The 23,974-nt window shown below is 39.4% G+C and overlaps 2 protein-coding genes across 3 annotated transcripts; both read right to left on the reverse strand.

Moving 5' to 3' along the window:
• Nucleotides 1-3,259: 3,259 nt before the first annotated feature.
• Nucleotides 3,260-13,124, reverse strand: LOC115044933 (terminal nucleotidyltransferase 4A-like). Of its 2 annotated transcripts, none has more exons than XM_029504307.1 (12): nucleotides 12,224-13,124; nucleotides 11,799-11,922; nucleotides 9,841-9,887; nucleotides 9,057-9,177; nucleotides 8,797-8,904; nucleotides 8,586-8,714; nucleotides 7,521-7,734; nucleotides 6,833-6,959; nucleotides 6,634-6,737; nucleotides 6,276-6,460; nucleotides 5,905-6,042; nucleotides 3,260-5,729 (listed from the first exon to the last, which is right to left on the reverse strand). In XM_029504307.1, the coding sequence occupies exons 1-12, from the start codon at nucleotides 12,943-12,945 to the stop codon at nucleotides 5,286-5,288; spliced, it is 2,463 nt and encodes an 820-aa protein (XP_029360167.1). In that variant the 5' UTR covers nucleotides 12,946-13,124; the 3' UTR covers nucleotides 3,260-5,285. The 2 variants fall into 2 exon arrangements, with proteins under 2 accessions (XP_029360167.1, XP_029360168.1); XM_029504308.1 differs by having other exon boundaries at nucleotides 6,276-6,478.
• A 629-nt stretch (nucleotides 13,125-13,753) lies between these two features.
• On the reverse strand, nucleotides 13,754-22,736 carry ice1 (KIAA0947-like (H. sapiens)). Its single transcript, XM_029504489.1, has 20 exons — nucleotides 22,519-22,736; nucleotides 22,305-22,363; nucleotides 21,491-21,602; nucleotides 21,256-21,332; nucleotides 21,131-21,168; nucleotides 20,940-21,022; nucleotides 20,713-20,789; nucleotides 20,593-20,630; nucleotides 20,393-20,475; nucleotides 20,277-20,313; nucleotides 19,929-19,985; nucleotides 19,707-19,805; nucleotides 19,293-19,588; nucleotides 16,338-18,827; nucleotides 15,865-16,036; nucleotides 15,615-15,775; nucleotides 15,193-15,383; nucleotides 14,955-15,055; nucleotides 14,757-14,855; nucleotides 13,754-14,493 (listed from the first exon to the last, which is right to left on the reverse strand). Exons 1-20 carry the CDS (start codon nucleotides 22,606-22,608, stop codon nucleotides 14,312-14,314), a joined length of 4,542 nt encoding a protein of 1,513 aa, XP_029360349.1. The 5' UTR covers nucleotides 22,609-22,736; the 3' UTR covers nucleotides 13,754-14,311.
• Between the last annotated feature and the right edge of the window lie 1,238 nt (nucleotides 22,737-23,974).

A 23,974-nucleotide genomic window follows, 5' to 3' on the forward strand; every position in this document is an offset into this window, starting at 1 on the left:
TCCTGTGTGTAGGAACACATTAAGAAAATACACAATTAGCCCATTTGTCTGGAAGAATTTCACACTACACAACATGACAGTTGCTACACTACTTCAGGCTGCAGTACAAATGAGGGGCCTCATTTATAGTTTCGTTTCTGACTCTTGTGATTGTTTTCTCTAACTTTGCAACAGAATTATCAACGGTTGAGACCGGAGATGCTGCCTCAAGAAGAAACAAACGCGTTCTGTAAAATGATTATCTGCCTCTTTTGCTCAATGTTCCGAATCAGCTTCCTGCATTGGCTTTTTGTTCGCTTCATTTAGCTTTGATAGCTTTTAGTTGTGGTAACAGCCTTTTTCATCGTAATTCTTTCAAACATCGGGCAAATAAAATAAAATTCACAACCCTGAAAACATTGTGATGAGGCTATGCTATATTTTTCCAATTTTAATTATTTTTCCTGAAAAGGCTGCCTGTGATTTAAATTGAGCTCTAATGAATGCTCAAGTTGATCTAAACGGCATGCAGAACAATTAGCATACTGCAGTGTGAGTGAGTGTGAAGGCAAACCTCTTGCTTTTATTACTGATCAGGTGTATTCAAAGTCGTGTGATGAGACTTGTGGTCACAATTTTCCTTTCTTTTTTTTTTCTATCAACAGCCAGATCAAATGTCACAGAGATTTGGTTGACAGCAACAACAGATGAATCACTTGAGCTAATAAGAATGAAAAGAGAGAGCATAGGATAGAATTGCATCTATCTGTAAGACGATGCTGTGATTTCTTCGAGGTGCTGAGTGTGGTACAATGCTGAAAGCTCTTTGAGAAGAAAAATAAATAGTTTCAGTAAGAAGTTTGAAAACAGACGGTAATGTTACAGCCTGGCACTTCTTATAAGACTCTACACAAAAAGCAGATGTTATATCATCTTACTTTCTACTCTCATCATTTTCTCTGAAAAACAGCAAAAATAAAAATCCAAACAACAAAATCAATGTTTCCATAATGACCAAATGATTCACATTTCCCTTTTGGTCAGACTCCATCTGATAAAACTGATAATCTACCTCCAGCGGATATACCTATAGAAACCGTACAGTGTCATATAAATATAAATAACAAATTCATAGCAATGACTCATAGCACACAGCGTGAGAACATTTGGACTTTGCAGTGCACTAGTAAATCATGAATCCAACCATAAACAACTCCAATACGGAAGATAAATCTAGCTCTAAAAGGGCTTTAAAATCGATAAAGTGAAAAAAGCCCCGACTTATTTTTGGAAATGAAAGAGTTTAATGCTAAATTTTTTAAAAACACAAAGCCACTGCCTGCATACAACATCATCACAGAGCAGGAGAATGCACTTGAATAGTTTAATTGATGTGCTTATAAATAGACCGGATTTGACCAATTTCTGATCAATAGAGCATCAAGTTGTGGCACATCCTTCCAGCAGCAGTCATTATGTCAAATATGTTTTGGCTGTTCAAATAGTATATTGCTGTAGATTTCAGTGGAGAAGTTTCCAGCTCTCTTGACAAAACAACATTATCCCAGAAAGAGATAGAATTTATGAGAAGTGTTATATGCAACGCAACAGCTGGCATCTTCGGCAAAAATTTTGTTTCGCTTGCTGTTATTCTTTGGACTACTCATCTCACTGAGCTATCATACTGAGACCAATAATGCTGCTTGTTCATCTCATCTCAGTTTGAAAATAACAAAATTAAACTTTTCATCGTGCAGTTTGTTTCATGGATTAACAACCCCACAGAACTTTGCACTGGAAAGTGAATGTCCTCCAAACGCTGCCATTTGAACAATGCTGTTTGCAAATTAGATCCACATACTGATTAGCTTCACGTTGCGGTGAGTTTGTTTGTGAGTCCTCAGCAGGATGATATGCAGATTTTGCAGTGCCCCAGTGCTGGCAGCCTGAAGGTATGAACTGCTGACCTTTTCTTGATGCTTATTTCAGTGTGCCTATTTTTCACACATTTATATTTCATTGAATTTCAAGAAAATGGTAATGAAAACTTCAGATTTAACCCTACGGCTTTTAAAAAAGTTCAGATAGTTGGCTCTTTGTAAATCAGGAAGTTCAAAAATAAAATCTGACTAAGTCTGAAAGGAAATCGCAATAGAATCACGTCATGAGGGTGAACAAAAGGGCTGCTGAAGCTGAACTGCTGCCCTGTTGAATGCTGAAAAAACGGGAAGAGACATCTTCAAAGAACATCGATGCAACCAAGGAAACCTAATGAAGTAAATAGAGGCAAGACAAAGCTAAAAAATAAATCCTGTCAGTGATGTGGACAGGAAGTAAAGTAAGACAAGTTAGGTAGCCTTGGAAAGGAGGAGGAAAAAAAGGAAAGCTGATAATGATCCATTAGTTTTCCTTGTTCGTTTGTTTGTGCATTCAGGAAATCTGACTGTTCTTGCAAATAACTGACACATTATGTTGCAACATCTTTGAGCACAAGAGGACAAATGCTGTGTTTTATGGCAGAGGCAGCTGGATTTCTAATCTGAACACATTAGACTGTGTCTCCAGGTTGATTATATGTTCACGTCCCAACAAGGCAATTTTCAAAAGAGCATCAATGTCTGATCTGGTGAAGATATCCATTGAGAACAAAGAACCAGCTTTTAACAAAAAGATGGCTACTATTCAGTCATCAATGAAAACAGAGCCAAACGTGGATGGCAACTTGAAGGCAGGATCTCATTTCTTAGGCCCTTAGTCAGCTGGTTTGAGTCCAAGGCTAAAAGGGGTCCCAGTGATGACACTCTTTGCCTTGGTTTTAATCAGAATAAAATGACAATGGTTCCAGATGGAAACTCTCCAATAACTGAAACTGCAGAAGTTATGTTTTTGAAGTCTTCCACTGTCTTGTTCTGCCCTCACTGGCAACCTGAAGCCAACAAAAGGTCCACCACTGCCCCCACCAGAAAGCACGAGGAATCACTACACAACAAATCAATGACTGTGACTGTGTTTTACTTAATAATGTACAAAGTCCTCCGATCGTGCAGGTAGCCAACACACTATTACTTCAGTTATTGTTGGGTCCAACACGAGGAGACAACCAACTGGAAGCCATACAAGTAGTCTGAAAACACACTGCAAAATAATAATGTATTTAGCACTATGCAAATCTCTGGTAGATGCTGATATACAGGGATGTTCAGAGAATCTAATTTTACCTGCAGTTCAAATCAGTGGTGGCTAGCACAAAAGGAAACACATTTATGAGCTAAGCAGCAAATGGGAGTTTTAAAATGTTTATTAAAAAAATAGAAAAACTTACATAAAAAACAAGGTAAACATCTATGTCATTCATTTACACTTTACAACCCAATCGCAGTTACACAGATATGAGCTGGGGATTTGAGTGCTGAAAACAATGGGAAAATGCAAGCAACATCATTGTGAATCTGTCCGTTTGGTTGTCAGGGTGTTATAATAAGACTCACGCATGACTTCAAAGTTTGGTTTTGTTATTGGCTCTACCAATACTCCAATAATGAGGACATCTCTCTAACCCATGCTCAAGTCCTGATATGGATTGCTGGGCAAGTTCTGTATTGACACCTTGTTTTAGAAATAATGACTTTATATATGAAAAGGTAAACCTCTGACATGTAAGGATCTCCAGTACAACCAGTTTGTAAAAGAGAAGGGGAAAAAAAAAAAAAAAAAAAAAAAGTGATGTGACATACTACAAATCATTGACTGCAATAGGAGTCTCCTCCTTGAGCATACCTCTATAGGCTGTAAGTAAAAATAAAAGTAACCTGACAGTACTCATAGAAAGAGACAGAAAGCTTCGGCTACATCCAGGAAAGGGGGCAAATTTGGTCATTTACAAAGGCAGTTAACCTGTTGCTTTAACAGAATCAAAGGAGATATAAGGCAGAAAACAAGCACTTTGCTGGTAATTATTAGCACCAACTGTTTTTGAAATCTAATTTTTGTAAATGAGTTAAAACTGCAAAAAGGGCATTCCCCCAGAATAAGGTTCGACCTATCAAGAGGAAAATCACCCATATTAAAGTCAAACCACTGAAGGGAGTGATATGTTTAAAAAAAAAAAAACAATTGGAGGTGAGAAAACATTTGGACAGGCAGTTGGCAGAAGTTCAAGTGATCACAATATGATGGTAGTAAAATGAGTAAAATGGTGGCATAATGGGATTTTTGGCAGATTTCTCATGTTATACAACAAATCTCCCTTGTGCTGGAAAGCTTTTCACATAGGAAAACACTCCTTCTACGCCCCAAAAGCCATCTATTGCACAGATCAATGTCGTCTAGAGAAGAAAGCAAAAGTATGGTGGGGAGAACCCCTAAAATAAAACTAAAATGTGAAATAAATTAAATAAAAGCAAGTCTGCATTGCATATAAATGCAACAAACTTAAAATAAGGTGGCTATGTTTACAGTACAAAAATATTGTGTCAATGTGAACAAACAAATCCCTCAGTGACAAAAACAGAATAGAAGATGACACACACACACACACAAAAAAAAAAAAAAAAAGAAACAGTACATTCAAACAAGTCGTCACAGTTTAAGCGCTTGAGACAAGGTCCGTTTTGTGCCATCACACTGAAAGCATCTAAGTCAGCGTTGTGCTGCATAGGTAGGAGGGTAGTGCTTCACTCAGTCTAGAGTACAATTTGCAGATGATAGTCAAAGCTGCAAGAGCTCTGAATTGCGAGCATACTAACAAGTGTTGCATTAAGAAAACCAAAAGAAAATGTTGAGAGAACAGGTTTGACAAACCAGTTCAGTACTATGGCACATGATATTCTAAGATGTGCAGGTCACATGGAAACTTAACCTGACCAAACTCTTCAGCCACATGCTGCGGATTTTAGCTGCTGGGAGAGGATTCTGTGTGGGAATCAGTAATGCCTCATACAACTCGGAGTCTGTGCTGGTGTACATCACATTTAAAGGAAGGGCTCTGACTACCATCAGACCGATGTAACAAAACAATTTACAACCTTCATTCTCCTGCATCAGCCTTATAGCATTAGTTGGTGATGTTGGCAGAGGTGGACCACTTGAATTCAAGCACAGTATAAATTTTTGAAAGCCTTGAAGATGGGAGGGGAAGAGGGGGGAAAAGAAAAAAAACAAAACAAACAAACAAACAAGCAAAAACAAAAAAAAAAAAAAAACGGTATAATGAATCAATCACGGCTTCTTAGCTGAAAAACTCATGATGGCTGAGTGAGGTTTTCACTGTTAATACAAGTAATGTCAAGTCCTTTGCTTTCAATCCTTTATCTACTCTGGTTGAGAGCAGGAAGGCTGTCCCTCTTCCTGCGTCGCCAGGTGTTACGGTTGTATTGTTGCTGGTTTCTGAAGCCCGATGCTGTGCTGTGACCCTGTGGAACAAACTGCCGCTGAGGACTGAAATTACCTTGAGAATGGTTTTGACCTCGGAGGCTGCCACCTTGGTTGTGCTTGAAGGTAAATTTGTGCGGCTCAATGGCGCCGTGAGAATTTGATCTCATGGTGTAAGTGTGGCTCTGCTGTCCTCCACTCAGAGGGTGGTGACGGTGGAGGGGGCTCGGGAGAGGGCTTAAGGAGTTAGTGTGCTGGGAGAGCTGTGCAGCTTGTGATCTGTGACTGTGCACAACACTGATTGAAGGTGGATTCTCATGATAGAACTGGCAATTGGAGAGGGAAGAGATGGGAAGGTTTTCTGGGAGGGACATTGGGACCTGGGAGGAGGGGGTTGGATAGAATATGCAAAATTGAACTTTGCTATGACTAGGTTTTTATGCAATTGAAGTCATTTGATGTCAATTCAATTATTAATTAAAGATATACACAACATTGTGATTGTCATAGCCATGTATTTTTCTAACAACTATGATACAAAGAGAATAAACCAACCTGAGGTGTGGCATGGATAAATCCTGCTGGATGTGTGGTCCTCAGGTCAGTTGTCAACTGGATCACAGGATGGGCCGAGGCCAGGGTGAGGGGGTGAAGAGGAATAGCAGCATTACTACAGGGAGGAGAATCTGACTCCTGCAAAGAGACACATTCAGATCAACAACACTGCAGAGGCAGAGAGAAATTTTAAATATGTCCCAAGTTATGGCCGAGGTTGTAACAGTTGCTATTGCTGCTTCCACTGCTGAAGATGGTCTTTGTGAGTGCAAAAAAAAAAAAAAAAGACAGGAGGATAACACTGTTTTTCATTGGTCATAAACCACTGATATAGTAAATGCTTGAAATGTCAGAATATACTTTGGACTTACTATGTCACTTCCAGAGGAGGATGATAAAGAACATGCTGAGGATGACGATGAATGGTGTTGAGGGCTGGGAAGGAAGACTGGAGAAGGTGAAGGGGAGTCAGCACTGAGGGGGGATGAACTGTCTCTCTGATCCTCCATAGAAACCAGCATCAGCCTGGCAAGGTCCTGCTCACAGGTCTCTACATCTAGAACCAACAAGAAAACTACAGTTTGAAAGGTTGTTTGTTTGCCGAGCATGCTCGCTGTCACGCCTTTAACATTTGACACCAAAGATGTAAACTAATTTTTATCCTTGTACTACAATACTACAAACTACAATTCCAGTGCAAGTGTTGCAGAAACAAGATGCCAAAGTTACCGTGGTTTTCCAGCTTGGCATACTGCTTAGCTCCCCATTTTTCGATTGTCCAGTCCCTATAGGCCAACACCTCTGGGCTGACTTTGATAATGCGTCCTAAAGTACTGCAACACAAAAAGGCACAGGCTAACAATGTTAAAATAAAGATAAGGAGAAAAAGAGAAAAGAAAAAGAGTCATGATTCAAGGAAGAATCCAACCTGTCATACTCTTTGTTGGGGTAAGCACGTGCAAGAGGAGACACACCATGACTCAGCACCATGTAGGCAAAGTCAAACACCTGCTTGACCTTGAGCACGCCATATGAACTCCTGCCCACATCATTTCCTGTGAAGATCACATGATAATTTAGAATTATAACCTTATACTATAGATAATCTAACTCATTCAAAATCCACAAGACATCAGTGATATCATGAACAAATACAAAGTAGTTACTGGAATACTTAAGGAAAAGCACTGGATTTAAGTTTATACACAAGAAATATTATATAAAAAAGGGAATATATAAAACTAACTAGGAAAAATGAAGTAAATGTATCATTAACTTTTCACATTTATTTATTTATTTATTTATTAATTACAGACTATTACAGTCTTCACTCTTCAACACACATCTGATGTTTTTGCCACTTGCTATCTTTCTTTTCAATCTCCTCAGTTTTTAAGTCACAAGGACTATGATTTACAAATCATTGCCAGTGCATTTTGACACGTTTGCTTCTTTTTTTGATTTTCCACCTTCTTTGGAACATGTTGTGATTTATTTGTATGCGCAACATTTTAGTCCTATGAAACACCTTTGGTTTTTACATCCCCACCATATGTGGAAGGGTGATCTGATCACAGCACTGTCCATGTATGCATCACATTAAAGTCAAGTCTGACCTGGTTGAATTGGATCTTCTATGCAGAGCATGGATGGCCTGTTTCCATTCCCCATGTCTTTGAGCATTTCTTCCTTGGAGAGGTACGCGCCCCCATTCTTCACCCGGATGCCAGTTTTCATGTAGTTGAAATCACGGCTGTACAGCTCAAAGAACTCGATCAACAAGATTCCCAGGTTGATATTGGCACGTCGTGTATCGATCCGAGGATGTAGCTGAGCAACAGGAAAAGGATCATTCATTCTCTTTAGAAGTACCTTTTTTTGCATAGCTCCAGACAGATTAAGCAAATACTGTAAAATAGGGCTGCAGCTATTCATTGCTGATTAGCTAATGATTATTTTTTAGTAATGTAAATATTGTGTCAATGATTTCCTCAATTAATTAAATAAATTCTTCTGCCTTATCAAAAAAAAGAAAATAGTAAGTCAACATGTTACATTAATTTGTGGCGGCCTCACTTTGTAGACTTGAGAACTTTCGGTAAAAGTGTGGCATCATTGTAGACATTGCTGTTATGGTTTGTAAGTTCCATTTTACAAGGCATGCACTGCACAGTGTTTTCATTTTTTTGCAACTTCAAATTGTCCCACGCCTTTGCATTTTCCATCCTTTCTTCTTTTCTGCCATTTCTTGGCTTTGCTCCATCTTATCTACAATTGCCCCACTGAATATGAAAACAGTGTGTGACATTAATAAACATTCGTTTTAAACCCAAGTAGAGCATCTACTATAATTCCAGTGGAGTTCATTAATCAAAGCTTTGGTTGAAGAAACATTTTTTTGTAATCAAATTATTGGAATTGGTTGAGTAATCATTTCACCCCTACTGATATTAAGCAATTTTATTATTTTGTACTGTTTGTTTTGGTGTTAAAGCCACAAAATAGTTCGCTAAAATAACAGCTAAGTAAAAATCTATAAGAAAAATAAATTTTAAAATTGTGCCCTTGCACTCATTGACCTATTTGGTGACTTCAATTGTATTACTTTATGAAACATAGGTGAATTCCAATCAGACATAAACATGTTTATCTCAAACATAAACATCTATATACAGATATACCTGCAAGAAACTGATGGCCATTAGAATAAGGCTATAAGAGCTGATGCCTCCAGTGAAGACTTCGTTCAAATCTCTCTGCAGCAGGAACTGCTTCAAGACGAAGATCAGAGGTGGAAGAACAGTGTACTTCTATAAAACCAAGATAAATGTTAGAAAGGCTGAAAGAAAAGGAAGTGTTTCTGTTAAAGCTGTTAAGAATTCAAAGGATTACCTTAAGGTAGCTTTTAATGAATTGTGCTGCTTTCACTGCGGTTTCTACATTGAAGCTGATGTCCACTTTCACTTTTGTTTCCTGGTCAGTAAGTTTGATGATTGGCACCTGATGACAGATCAAAATGTTGATCCATGAGTATGCGCATTTTCAGGATTTGTTTTGAAATTACATTTCTATAAGCCATATTTGGTATTTCAGTTAGTTGTAAACTTAAGAGTTTGGGACAAAAACAAAGAGATACTCCTGCTGGGGCTTACTGTAGCTTTGTCGAGGACCTTGATGGGATACGGGCCAGCCACATTGTGTTTCTTCAGGGCTTGTTCCAGTTCCTGCAGTGGAGGATAGTCCCACTTTCCAAACACCACCAGGTCAATGTCACTAAGAGCAAGAACACAAAGCACTTTGCACTCAGAAGTTTATTTCTCTAAGTAATCTGTCTAAACACAATGCACAGTGATGAGCCTGCCACCAAAAAAAAATTACATCCTGTTTTATGTCGTTATACCAATTAGAACTTTTGGTAATGTGCGTGGTTGTTGGTGGAAAGGTTGTCAAAGAACAACGCAACAATTTGACAGATTAAGATTTTCAGAAGGACAACATACAAGAAAAGAAAATTGCTTTAACTGAAGTAATTCAATAATGCTTTAACAATAAAAATAAGGGTAATTAGTTGTTTTTGATGTGGCCATCTTAAAGACCAAGTACTAACTCATAATTTATCTGTTGTGGTTCATGTCATTTATTAGTGAGCACTAAGTTAATACACTTGTGTGATATTGAAAAAGCCCCAGCATTAAACAACAGCTGCTTCATTTCCCAACTTCAATTACACTTAGACTTCATCATTTCCAAATGAGGTTTCAGCCAGTACAAAGCAACACATTAAACTGTACGATATTGAGGGTCTGACGAAAATGAACATACCCTACCAAATGTAGCACCCGGACTTTTTCAACACTAGCATGTTGATGAGATGTTTCTAAAGAGACCCATGTGATGTTAGACTGTACACGCAAAAGTGGAAAAAACAAATGTTACCTTGTTGGTAGATAAAGTCCAGTGCTGAAGCTGCCAAATATCTCTACCTGCAGAGTAGAGGAGAAATTAATACTAGCTGGATGTAAGTTGTAACAGATCATTATTACTCTTGTGATGTGTAAACCAGTTTACACACAAGCTATTCTGGCAGTTTGACCTTGATGCATGTAGACAGTTTGGAACCGTCAGGAGTAGTAAAGTAACACAATTTGCAAGATCAGTCTACAAGTGTACACTTTTGTGTCTGCTGATTTTAACAAGTCAGAAAACAAAGGCACACTTGAAGAATTTGCTGTTCTTTCCATGTAGTGGCGTTTGGGAAGCTTTCACACTGACCAAGCATATGGGTTTTATAGATAGTCATTATTTACATATGTAAATTTATATTTGTTCTGTATAAATTATGTCTATGTCAACAGAAGAATAAGCTTTCTTGATTGTGGCTTGCCAAGAACATGAAAAGGTGTTCACAGGCCAGCACTATCATCTTCATAGTTATTATTACAAAACAGTGTGAAATCTTAAAAAAAAAACAAAAAAAACAAATACCATGACAAACCCAGTGTGTCAAAATATGACAGTGGTCTCTGGATGGTAATATTATAATATTATCTCTGACTTCAAATGTTCCACTTTCCTGTTGAAAAAGACCACATTAAAAATTAAAATATGAACTGCCCCAGCCTCAGAAGATTTACACAAAATGGTCGAGGGAAATCATTTAGGGAAATAAAGAAAGAAATACGTAATTCCCAAAGAAGCCCAGTGGGATCAGTTGACCAGCATGAATTCAAATTGTTTACAATGGTAACTGAAAGAAATCTTGTTTATAAATGTACAAACATTTTCTTGGCATTATAAAATGGAAAATACTTCACAGAAGTTACAATGGAACTGTAAACGTAACAGGTAATTATTTCTGGCCAGTTTGGTTTAATGTGTGTTGTAAACTAGGCTACTGACAGCCTAAATTGTGGCCAAACAAGATATGCAGTAAACCTCAAGAAGCTCAAGAAGGGATGCTGGCTACAAAACACAATACATTTTATTTACGTAGCAGCTTTTGCAATGTAATTTACAAATCTATACGCAAGAGTCAGTACAAAGCATATATGCATTTTAAAGTGTGAAAATATGAGAATTGGCTGGGGGCCAAGACTGTGACTTGTGTATGGTCTTTATTCATAGCTCATGAGCAGTTAAAACATTTGATATAGTGTAAATGACTGGAGGAGAGTCATCAAGGCACCAATTTATCAGATAAAGCACATATAAAAATCAAAAGCAACCTGATACAGCATCCCTACAACGAATCTTACTCTTTCTAAAGCTTTTGAGACACAATTTAAATATAGTCTGTGGTTTCAACAATGCGTCAAAGAGGAGGTAATTTATTATACTGGCAATATTCTGTTAACTCTGTGCAGGTAATGGGGAGATAACACAAGTTACACATTATTCAGGTTGATGTGAAGTGATCCATAGCGACAGACACACCTCAAAAAGTGTTCAGAGCTGAACCATCATCCAAACTCAAATATAATTAGCTTGACAGATCAAATTAACCTTTTACGGTTTATACTTTGAGTTTTCTGTCAAATGTTTCATTACTTGTTCTTAGACCCTAACAATCTGAAATACCCAGTTTACTCAGCAGCTAGTATTAAAAGAAAAACCTAATAAGTTAAGGACAATGACACAGTGAACAAAGTGAAGAGTGACAATTTTAATGTCAGCCTTGTCCAAACTTGGCAAATGAAGGTTTGGATTTAGTGCTCAATGCAGGATTGCAAAGCAGCACATTCTTAAAATTGTAGTGACCATGGGCATGGGTTACATCTCAGCAGGCCAGAAGATGTAAGCATAGTGGTATGCCTCAGTTTAAAAAAAACAAAAAACCTAATAAATCAGGTCAGATGTAGGTCAGAGTGCCACGGGAATACGACTTTCAGACTCACCTGGGCTGTGGGCCACAAATCCTTGATGACACTTTCAATCCTGTTCACAACATCTCTCCTCATGGCCTCCTCCTCTGGCCGAGGTGACATGAAGTTGAAGAAGTCCATTATCTCTTCGTGCAGACTGCAAAGGGACACATGGGGAACAAGGTTGTTGATACAAGACTTTTGATACATGGCATTTCAAAACGAGCTAATGCACCAAACTGTGTGAAAAAATGAATTGATTTGCGATTCAAATTGATGATGTAACATTTATTGTTGTACTTTGTAAATTACTTAACCTGGATAAAATAAATCCAAGAAACAAGTGCACAATTTGCACATTCTGCCAAGAACCCCATGAGGTACCCAGATCTCACTGTGAGAACACCTGAACAGAAGTAAATAACCTCAATAAGAATAAAATCTCCATATTTACTCACCCATTGATGCCCGGGCTGTACCGCCTGGTTTTCCATAAGCTACAGGAGGAGTCCTCGTAGTGTCCGTGGCAGACGTAGGACAGGAGCGGGTGGATGCCGTGGAAAGTGTTGGCCCTGTTCAGATGCCTCCTGCGGCCGGATGAATGTGACTGATGGTGGTGGTGCTTGTTCCCGTGCTGATTTTTCATCCCTGTGGGGGTGTGGCCGCCGGGGTGTTGCATGCTGCGACAGTGTAGCTGAACAGTGTGAAAAGGCGGAGGGGGATATTGCTGCTGTCTGAGGTTGTTCTCGTTCAACTCGTGCTCGCCGTAGTGTAAAAACCGACTGGCCTCCTCCGCCACGTTCAAATTGTCGATCTGCAGAGAGGATCCGGAGGGCGACGAGCTCTCGGCCTCCGAGTCCAGGGAGGAGGAGGACGGCGACAGCGAGCCCTTCCTCCGGACACTTCCCCTGTCTCCGCCGCCGCCTCGCTTCGGCAGTCTCCCAAACACAACCCCCGGTGTCGGGGGGAGCGACGACTGTGGCGGGGCTACATTTTTGCAATACTCGCCGTTCAAGTCCGCGGAGTTTGAATTTTGCGCTGCGAAGTTGCGCTGGAGGTGAAGGTGATTGTCAATGCCGGAGTTCGCTCCAAATCCCTGAGAGGTTTCCCAAATGTGCATCCACAGGGAGTTGGCAGGTCCCTTCTGCTCCGGCTGGATCCAAGCGGTCCTGGGATCCATCGGACTCGAGTTCACCGAGAACCTCTTCGCGGTAAAATGGCGAGCAAATTTGGCCGAATTGAACGCGTCACACCGAAGCGAACAAAAATAAACCCCACCACGTCGTTTTACTCGTTATCCTCTGTGCTTCATGTCTGGAAACTGGTTTGGTTTTTCAAGCGGCTCGTCCAACTCCACTCCCCCTGTAAGTCAGCCAATATGGCGCACCCAGCAGCACGGATCCGCTTCTACGCATGTCCGAGGGATTTAAATCTTTGGGCACACCCCTCAGCATCGTGACGTGCGTCAAGTCCGGCATGCGCACCGCGGGAGGAGCGGAAGTGGAAGTATTTTAGGTTTGCTTTTCTGAAATATCACGTCAAACCACCCACCAAACACATAATGCCTAAGAGTTCTACATTTTTTAACGTATTGTGCGATTAAATATATTATTGATGCTATATATTGAATCGGAGTGTTACTTAAATTTGGATATTTCAGGCGGAGTTTGTTTTATTTTGAAGGCTAACCCCCGGAAATGGTAGTTTGCACACTTAATAGCGATAAGACAATTGTAGTGATTTAGCTGCATCATTAGTCTGCGTTTATCGTATTTATATCACGTTAGACCAGATTACCGCTAAAGATGTGGTGGTAAATGACTGAAAACCAGCGTTTGTCGAACAGTCAGAGATTCAAAGGAGTGTGTGTTTTAAAGTGATCGCTAAGCTCTGATACATATCAGGTCTAGTGTAAGACACATAAGAGGCCAATTTATGGAGAGGAAGGAGATGGGAAACGGCAACAAAGCAGTTATTTTTGTTCAATATGAGACATTTTTAATTTTGACAAAATTAAATTAACTCTGAAACTGTAAACTGTACAATCCATTCACTGTTGCAATATTGGTTTTCATTAACAAACTTTAACCTCAATATTTACAAATGCCTAAATCAATTTACAGTAGCACTCAGTCAAATCAAAATATGAATATGCATTTTTGAGGGAATGACTTCAGTATAGTAGACATGCACAAAAACATGCTAATACTTATGAAAGTGTGAGCAGATAAAAAAAAACTAAACTGTAGAAAAACAAACTTTAGATGTATTTCATTCTAAAAATTTTGAAAATATTTGCTATGAATTCATGACAGACATATTTACCAACCATGTTCATTTTAGATAGAAGTGCATATAAAACACACACAAAAGCAAATGTTTAAGAAGTCTTTGACTTTCACTGCAGAACTTCAAGTCACCTTGTTACAGGCAGCCAATCAGCTAGTTAAAATGAACAGTGAGGTGCATGATGGGATCTTCTTTCTAGTCTTTAGAGGAGGCAAAGAAATAGATGTCCATGTGAATTAGGAGCACGTGTGTCTCCCTCATGTCTTGACCTGTCTGCATATAGAGGCTAACTGGTTCATGCAGCTACTGACAGCAGGAGGAACGCTCTGAGACACTTCTTCTCGCCACCGGGCAAGGGCGTCCAAGGCTGGTTTCGGGTTGCAGGGAGACAGATGATAGATGCAATAGACAGCTGCTAACTGGACCTGCCATGACAAACCTGCTCAGAGAAGACATGGTAAGATTAGAGAATGCAATGGATTTGTATGGAATGTATGATGCCTCTAGATGTCCCATTTTCCTTCACGTCAGGATATCAGAGCATCATCTTTTGCCTATTTTTAAGTTTATAGCCAAGTATTTGTATGACATGTCAGAAAGATAATCAGATTTGTTTCTGAAATCTCAGCACACACTAGAGGTGTATTTGTAACAGGCAAACTGAGCCATTCTGCATTCACCGTGATTTCTCATATTTCATACCTTCAGTCTGTCCATGCTGAATAAATGTGTTGATGACGTTGGCAACAGTTATCACAGTGGATATACATTTTTCTTTGATTCCCTGATGACCGAGGTATCCTATATAAAGAAAAATAATGAAACATTAAATTCTACTGTCCTTTTGTGATTACTACATTACCCACAACTCCAGATTACTGTTAAAACCCCAAAACTGACCTATGAGTCGGAGCACGGTGGCAACAGCTGCATCAGAAACGGGCGTTTGTTGATCTCTGGGCTGCGTCACCCATGTATTCATTAATGGCCACAACTCCTTGCTGTTTAAACAAAATGAAGAAGTTAGTACAAGAATACAGAAAAGTAATAAATTACTGTTTGATTTTCTCTGTCAGACAGATTTGATTTAAATTATGCCATCAAGCAATCTATGTTCACAGCAGAAGACATAACTAACCTCAGTAAATTCTCGTAGGTCCACTTCCACTTCTTTTGTTTACAAAGGAGATGCAGTGTGAAAACATGTTCCCAAGCCTCATCCCCCACATCATACCCATAACGATCATGATGTGTGAAAGACAGATTTGACCCTGACTGAAGAGCAGACACTGATCTAGAGATCAGCTGGTCGATGTCCAGAGGTGGACTCTGCAGAGAAACAGGGAGATTGGGTCTTTGATGGTCAAATCTTTTTTTATTTGAGAGGACACAGACAGGAGAAGAAGAGGCGATAACAAATGTGGCCTAACTTGAAATTGAGGCCACAGAGGTTTGTTGTTGTGTTTGAAGCAAACACGCAGTCAGTGAGTGTGTGAAATGCCAAGGATATTGATGAAATGTCAAAGAAAGAAAGATAAAAATGTGTCAAATATAAAATACCTTCTCCCAACCGAGGAATGCTGACAGGCAAGGGAGGAGCTCTTCCTGTGCAATCAGTTTGGTCACAGTATGTATGGCCTGGCATAGCAAACTACTGTGTGAGAGGACACTGGGCCATGTTACCACCATAAACAAAATCAGCTTGTCAGCATCTGGAAAATCTGCAATGAGTAAAACAAGAACTGTCAGCAAGGTACCTTGGTGGAAGTAGATTCAGAAGTGTCTTTGAAGAATACAGTAAATGGCTGACCTTCCATGAGAACAGTATATGCCAGAATGTGAGCCTTCTCCCAGTAGCTTTTCTGTCGACAGATGCCGATGTAGACTCTACAGAGGGCCTGGATGTAGTTTTTACTGAGTTCCCATTTCACCGTTTTCAGTTTATTCAAGATGGATGAAAGCATTTGTGAATCCACATCATGCTGAAAAGCAGAGACAAATAAATGCAAATGTTTATTTTATATGAAAACTGACATTTAGAAAAACTATATAACACTTCATCTAACTAAACAAAAGCTAATTCTAGTCATTTATTTTCACATCTAACACTTGCTTGCTTGATACAACACATTATGGTTGCTTTAGCATGCCGCTGCCTTCAGACTCAACTTCATTGTCATGCATAGTAAAACTTTTTTAATATAAGATCGATCTTTCTGATTAAAATGGATGATTGCGCAAAACAATTAATTCCATGAGCACAAAAACAAACACCATACTCACCAAGCTGTTTTGGCAAATCTCAGAGATGACTTCCTTCTCCTCATCTCTGAGGACAGGCTTTTTAGGGAGGCTGCCAACATACAGGTGACTTTTGATCACAGGCAGTAGATCAAAGCACTGGTTTTCAATTTTCTTTAAAGAGGTGAGTACAACATTCTCCTCTGGAGGTTTTCCATCTTTCACAGATTGAGATAGGCTTTTGAGCTGTTCGAGCCTCAGAGTTTGGGGTAAGATGGCTTCTCCCCTGTTCAATGAGCAAGAAGGCACCTGCTCATGATCAGCTGTGTGAGAAAACCTGTCAAGCTTAGGACATTTTCTGTTTTTAATTTGAGGCAAACTGTTGGCCTGCCTTTTTTCTCCTCTTGTCTCAGTCTTGGTGAAGGCAGTTGAGGCTGAGTTGATAGTTTTAAAGCCAGACACATGACTGTCGGTCGTTGTGGGTAATGTTCCACTGTCTGAAGAACAAATGCTGAGACCAACACTCCCTCTGAGAATGCTCAATGTTCGTGCACGGGCAGAGAGCTCTGGATACATTGTGTCAAGAATCCTCATGGAGTTTTCCTGAGAAGGACTGGAGGAAGAAGAGGGGGGGGAGGTCATTGTTGTCACAGGCAGGCGGCCTGGGACCGGTAAGGCATGTTTTGGAGTAGCAGAGCCAAACTGAAGTGGTGATGAGGGGAGTCCATTTGGATGGAGTGGACTGTTTAGAGATGAAGAATTTAAATGCTGACTGATGGGTGTCTTGTGGGTCAGAACAGGAGTGGTAGGAGAGGCCAATCTATCCATGGGTGAGGGAAAAGAGAGTTTCTCAATAGCTTGCCGTGGATTGATTGATTTGCCCACTTTCGGTGGCGTACTCAGAGGGGTTAGGAGAGGGGGGAGCGGAGGGCCCATTTCAGAGTGAACTTGCCCAATGCACTGTGGTGTTTGATCTGTAGCTGGAGTTGCTGGTGGGCTAGCTTCTTCCTCCGTGATTACATTTGGGCTTTGTTTTTCAATCACTCTTGTACATGGCTCCAAACTTTTATTTTTCTCATCCATGCAAGTAGCTGACTGAATTAACGAGGCAACACTACTTGCCTCTTTGGTCTCCCGATGGAAGTCTTTGACAGCAACCTCTTCAATTATGCCAGCTTCCTCCAATCTAGGCACAAGCTGCAAAGCTTTTTTGTTTGTTGAATTGTGTTCAACTTCAGCCCCAACACGTATTTTTCCTGAATTTGAGTGAGGTTCCATAGGGCACAATTTTACTGTGGGTAACATACATGAAGGGCTCAACTGCCTGCACAGAGAATGTGTATTTTCTTTTAAAGATTCACAATTAATAGTCTTTATCACTTCAGAGAGGGAAGTCCCATGATCAGCCACTGTTTCCGTATTCTTCATCTCTGTGTGATCTTCTATTTGGGAAGAAGTTTCAGTGTTTGCTTGAGCAGATTCAAGGGCAGCATGGCTTTTGTCTGCATCTTTCATCTTTGAAAGTGAACATATTTTAGGTGACTGAGGTCTGGTAATATTAAGAGACTCTGGGGAAGAATGTGTTCTTTTAGTTCTTTGTTCATCATTCACCTCAAAACCATTCATAGAGCCATCATTTTTAAGCTCCTCTTCATTATTTTTATCTGACACACTACAGAAGTTGGCTGGGGAGCTTGACAAACAAATGCTATCTTCTGTAATGTGTGTTGTGCCACTGGAAAGAGACAATTTTATCTCCTGTGGCCCCAAAACAGTGAAACCCTCACTGCCCTGTTTCAAACAACATTCTTGATGCGTTTCGTCAGCTTCTGAACCATTTTTGGCTTTTGAAACCGCTGTGTCTTTCCCAGTGTCAGCGAATACTGAGGTTGTAACAAGCTGCCCATCTCCAGCTTCGTCATCTCTAGTGACACCACTTTCTCTGAGTGACCCCCCTTCCTCAGGAGTGACTATCCTGGCATCTGTAACATCAGTGGGATCTGTGTTTGCATCCGTCTTTGTGGCCATATCTGACTTATCATCCTTTGCTGTGCCTAAAACGAGTTCAGTTTCAGAGACACTGCTGGCAATGTTGCAACTAGGATTTACAGTGCAGGGGGGTTCTTGACTTTCATTTGTTAATGATACAGCCACAACCAAAACTGCACTTTCTGACAAGGAGGTTGATGACTGCAATTGCAGTGTCTCCGGCTCAGTTTGCATGTGTTTTTGAAGATCCACTTCTTTCCCATCTGAACTACTGTTGTCCTTCATCACAGTAATACCACTTAAGTTATTTTGTCCTCTGGAGTCATTTTCATCAGAAATACATTCCACTTTATGAGCTGTGACTACTGGTAAGTCCACATTCTCCTGTACTGTCAGTGCAGAAAGGTTTGAACAGTGGTTTGACACAGATCTTGTGATGGGTAAGAAGGCTTCTTGTTTATGAGGAACAGCATCAGTATCAGAGAGTTTGGGATGGTTTTCCATTTCTCCAATATCTGTCTCCATAGTTTCAACCTCTGTATCCTAACAAAAACAAGACAATAACAATGTAATAACACAATAACATAATAATTACTGAATTTGAATTACAAAGTTAACCAGACCAGTCACAAAAATTACTAAAAAAGGCTAAATATATCAATTTTTTATACAACTTTTTCAGCAGCTTCCTGCCTGCTGATGCTGCATCATGGAGGTGAACGTCAAGTCACTTCCAATAGTATGTTTTACTTAAAAAAAAAAAGAAAAAAAGTCCCAAATCAGCTCATGACAAGTCTAAAGTAATTAGCAGGAAAAAAAAAAGTTAAACCTACATACCCTCTTGTAATTTATAATTCTGTTCCAGCATTATACAGAGAATATATAAATGTTTTGGTCATACTTAGGAATAGTGATTAATCATGATTAATCCACAGCTACCCTGTGATCATTCTGATTAAAAATTTTACCCATTTGACAGCCCCACATAAAATTTAACCAAAGCCTCACCGAATCTGGTAGTGGTGATATACAAGAAAGTATTGGTTTAAACATTTCCATGATCTCCTCAATTGACATTTCAGTGCTACTTGGGCCAGTAGATAATTCCTTGGTTTCGGGTTCCTTGGACAACTGCTTGCTCTTTTTGTACTTTTGCAGCCTCGTGTCACTTGACCTCTGAGGAGATATTTGGTGCTTGATGGTTTTCTGTGCATCAGGAAAATCTTTCAATTGTGCATTCATGGCTTTTTTCTGCATGGGGTAATTGTGAGGCGCCCTCAATTGAGTGCACAGCCCATAGGGTTCTGTAATTACAATGCAAAAAAGAATGCAGGAATTTCCTCAGTGAAATGGTAAAAGAAAGACACACAATTCAAAATTAAAGTCTCTCCAAATTAAGAAATTGCAGCTGAGCTGACTCACTTGATGATACATCACCAGTGAAGTGTAACAGCTTTTCTGAGTTCTGCTGCTGAGGTTCCACACATTCCCACAAATTTTCTAGCAGCATCCGAATTTTTTCTGAAAACATCCAAACATTGAATAAATAATGACAAATAAAATCATCTTATCTGCTTTCCTGGTTAATTTAAGCCTAATTTACCAAACAACTATAAGTTAAAACATGCAAAGCCAACTACATGCCTTTGTCAACTTGAGGCTCCTCTGGTGAATGTGCTTGAGTTGATATACTCCTGTATTCTGTGAAGAAATGATTCAGATATTGCCTTTATTTATATTTGAGTATATGATACAAGTAAACAAATAGACACTGCCATTGGAAACAGCTTATAATAGGAGAAATACAGAATATTTTTAATGCAATAAAAAAAAAAAAAAAGTCTTAGTTTGATAATTTGAAGCCATTTTAGCCATTCTATTGTTAAAAAGATTACTGCTCAAACAACATGACATGACAGGAAATAGAAAACAGAATATATTGAATTTACCTATACTGACTGTATTAATTTAATAAATGTAATAATTTTTTACCTTTACTCCTTTCTCTTTCCAGTTTCAACAGTCTCACCTGCAAAATAATTGAAATATGAAGTTCAATAGAATAAAATTACATATGAAAAAAATATCTACAAAGGTCATTACTGTACCTGGAGATCATCAATATGTTGTTGTAGTATGATCTTCTCATTGTTCAGTTTGGAGATTTGATGATTCTGTTTGCAAACCGAGTCTGAAAACACAACAAGAACATGCATAAATATCTGAAACAAAATCAACAAACAAACATTGTCATATAACTACTCAAGTCACACGCAAAAGCCTTAGTTATACAAATTTTAATACCAACCTTCAAGCAGTCTGACTTTATTTTCAAGGTTGTCCTTTCTGTTGATGACACGACAACAGTTAATCTCAAATTTATTAATTACAGCCCACTCTAACGCAAGACTTTGACAGGAGTTCTTACATGCTTGTTGTCTTGGCATTCACCTCAATCAGTTTTTCAACTTGATCAGCTTGTGCCTGACATTTGCTTAGAGACGTCTGAAGAGATGAAAAGATAACGTTAGAGAGATTATATTTCAGCAATTCTACAATAAACCCCTTGGGGTTTGGTAGTATCCAGGGTTAGTTACATGATTATAAAATCATAGGACTATATATTATCAGAAGAGACCATGTTTTAATATTTACCTGTGTTTTCAGCAAATCAGTTTCGACTTTAGCCTTTTCCCTCTTGAGGTGGTCATTTTCACGGGACTGTGTTTCTGTCAGCTCTACAAGTTAGCACCAAATCAGATGTGAATTCACACAAAAGTAATATTACTTGAAAACCGTGTTACTTCTTAGCTGGATTTAAGTTAAAGATTGTGACTGTAAATTACCTTCCAGATGTTTTAACTGGTCTTCAAGTTTCTTATTTCTGAAAGACATGAAACATCACAGTTACCATCTTCCCCATACAGATACCACCATGATCTGAACTTTTAACACGGGCACCATCCCTTACTCTGCCATTGTCTTGGTGTTTTCTTGCTTCAGGTTTTCCATCTCTCCAGACAACTGTTCATAGACCTTAAGAGAACTCTAAAAATATATACATAGTGTGACCATCAGCATGACAGAAGTTTAAAAAAAACAACAACTAAATGACAAAAAAAAGTGTTGACTGTAGCATCAATATCAAAGAGACAGATACAGCCATGCCATCAGGTGAGATATTCCTTCAATAGGATTTTACTTACCTTCTTTTCCTCTAGTTCTGTTTGCATAGATTCATAATCAACAGTTTTTCTCTCTAGAGTAACCAATTTGATCTTCAGCTCCTCCAGCTGTTGTTGAAGCCTGATGGTGTCACTGCATAAAACAAAAAAAAGAAAAGGAATTCAAGTGGATGCAACATTAAGCTTTATACAGCTGTTATGCCTTGAGTACAGTCCATGCGCAGTCACTGTTGACTGATATTCAGTTTTCAAAGATGTTTAAGAATTGGTAGAAGCGGTGTAGCAAATTTATGCTTCAGCATAGCTATTCATTTATATTCATGCCTAGTCTGTTACAAACACTGATCAGGTTCTTGTTTCAATGCCATAGTTAAGTCCATACCTTGTAGGTAAAACAAAGAAACCAACAAATGAACTGAATCATAAACTGTGTGGTGTTTGCAATTGTTTGCTTTGGAAAAAAGAGAAACACCAGTTGACTGTTGGTTACAGGAGTGCAAAACAAAAAAAAAAAAAAAAAAAACACCAAAACGAAACAAAACACAGTTTATATAGAAAAAGGTTTTAAAAAGTTAAGATTTTTGTGTTTTATCAGGTAGCGCAATGCAGACGTCGAGAGACATTTAAAACACAACTTTAAAATGCATGCACTAAAATGAAATGAAATGAAATTTAAACCTGCTACGGGCCTCACAGAGTACAATAAAGCCCCTGTCTGACTGGTGATGTTTCACAAGGTCAGTAGATCAAAGTGTCTGATTTATAATCGGCGGAACAAAAAGTTTATCTGTGTACAGAAGTGTCACCATGGCGACCACCACTCGTTCATACTCACTCCGAAACTGTTATCTTCTGTTTCAGAGCCAGAAATGACGACACATACTCATTCAGGCTCTGTAATAAGAGAAAGGGAAAAACAAAAACAATCAGGGAAACCCACAAATACCGACTTAAACTCATTCATCACATACGAACACGTCAACGGTCGGACAATGTTTGCGTTTCACCTCCCGAGACAAAGCACAACTGTCACTGAAATATGAGCTGACCTGATGCAAAACAGAGCAGTTCTGACAGTTTCCGACCGTCGCGTCCGAGGCTATCGCCATTGTTTTCGACTGACTTTCCCCAGGCATCATGGTAAGACTAATACCACCATAAAACTCTCAGCCCGTCCCTTTCCTCCTCGTTTAAAACGACGAGCATGTCACAGTTGGCCAAATTTTTACACAGGTTCAAAACAACTTCACATATTCGCGTCTCCCACGTTGACCGAGGACCCGAGCCAGGCCCCAATTGCAGGAGCTGTGTGAAATGCCGGTCCGACTAAAAAATAAAGTTACACACCTCTCATTGTGTCGTTAACATATTCTAATTCTGGCATGCATTAAATTTATTTAGACTAAAGTAAGTGTACTTTACTATATTCAATTTTTTTCCGGGCATAAATGTGACGGTTTTTTTTTCCCCCGGATTTTAGTTCAGGCATTGCATGATGCCATAAAGGGGCGTTACCCTCAATGTCCCCAGTCTTCAGACCATACAGAGCCGGTCAGTGTACAGTGTCTTGATGCAACCTTGTTATGATTTGTCGCTATATAAATAAATTAATAAATAAATAAATAATTTGATTTAAGTCTTGCTCTTGTTCTGTTTCCCTCCTGTTGACTGCCTTCCCGGTGTGTCAACCGATTTGGTTCCCCCCAAATTCCTGTTCCCCTTTACGCTGATTTACTGCTGAGTCGTGCGTAGTTGCTATGTTACCGTGCGTACTTAAAGAAGAAACGTGGTGATACACACCAGGTAATAATACGACCATGATGTAGAATGACCCGATCGTTATGGAGAAATAATCCAGGTAGGGTGAGGATTATACATCGTGGCCATGTCTGTACGTGTTCCAGTTAATAATACCGCCACTTTCTGATCACCGTCACTGGACTGATGCTGACTGGACATTTTCCTACCGAACTTCAGACAACAGGCTAGCATAGCAACAGTAACCAATGGGGGCGGGGCTTAGCGAAGGCTCGGTGGCCAAACCATTTGTTGTGGGGGGGTGGTTACAATTAGGAAGAAAACAAGAAAACAAGTTAATATACTCAAGTATTACATAAACTTTCACTAAAAGAGTTCATCTCAGTGGGTGACTTGTTCGCTTTACTGGTCTAGTCTGTGGACGCGTCCTGTCTCCGGTCTGGTCTCGGTCCGTTCCTGGAGGGGTGCCGTCACCCGTCTGGTGTGGTTCGGCCTAGGTCCTGGGGGGGGCGCCGTATCTGCATTAGCCCAGTCCATCACTCGCTACCAACTAACTCCGTAGACACGTTCAGGTGCCCACACCGGGAATGGACCTTTACATACATACATTACATTACATTACATTACATACATATTCAACATTACATACATTTAGGATTACAGTAAGTCATACAATCACATATTACATATGACATTATATTACATATTAACTAACCCCGGGGTTACATTACATTACATACATTACAT

Source organism: Echeneis naucrates, chromosome 6, assembly GCF_900963305.1.
Source record: "Echeneis naucrates chromosome 6, fEcheNa1.1, whole genome shotgun sequence".
NCBI lineage: Eukaryota > Metazoa > Chordata > Actinopteri > Carangiformes > Echeneidae > Echeneis > Echeneis naucrates.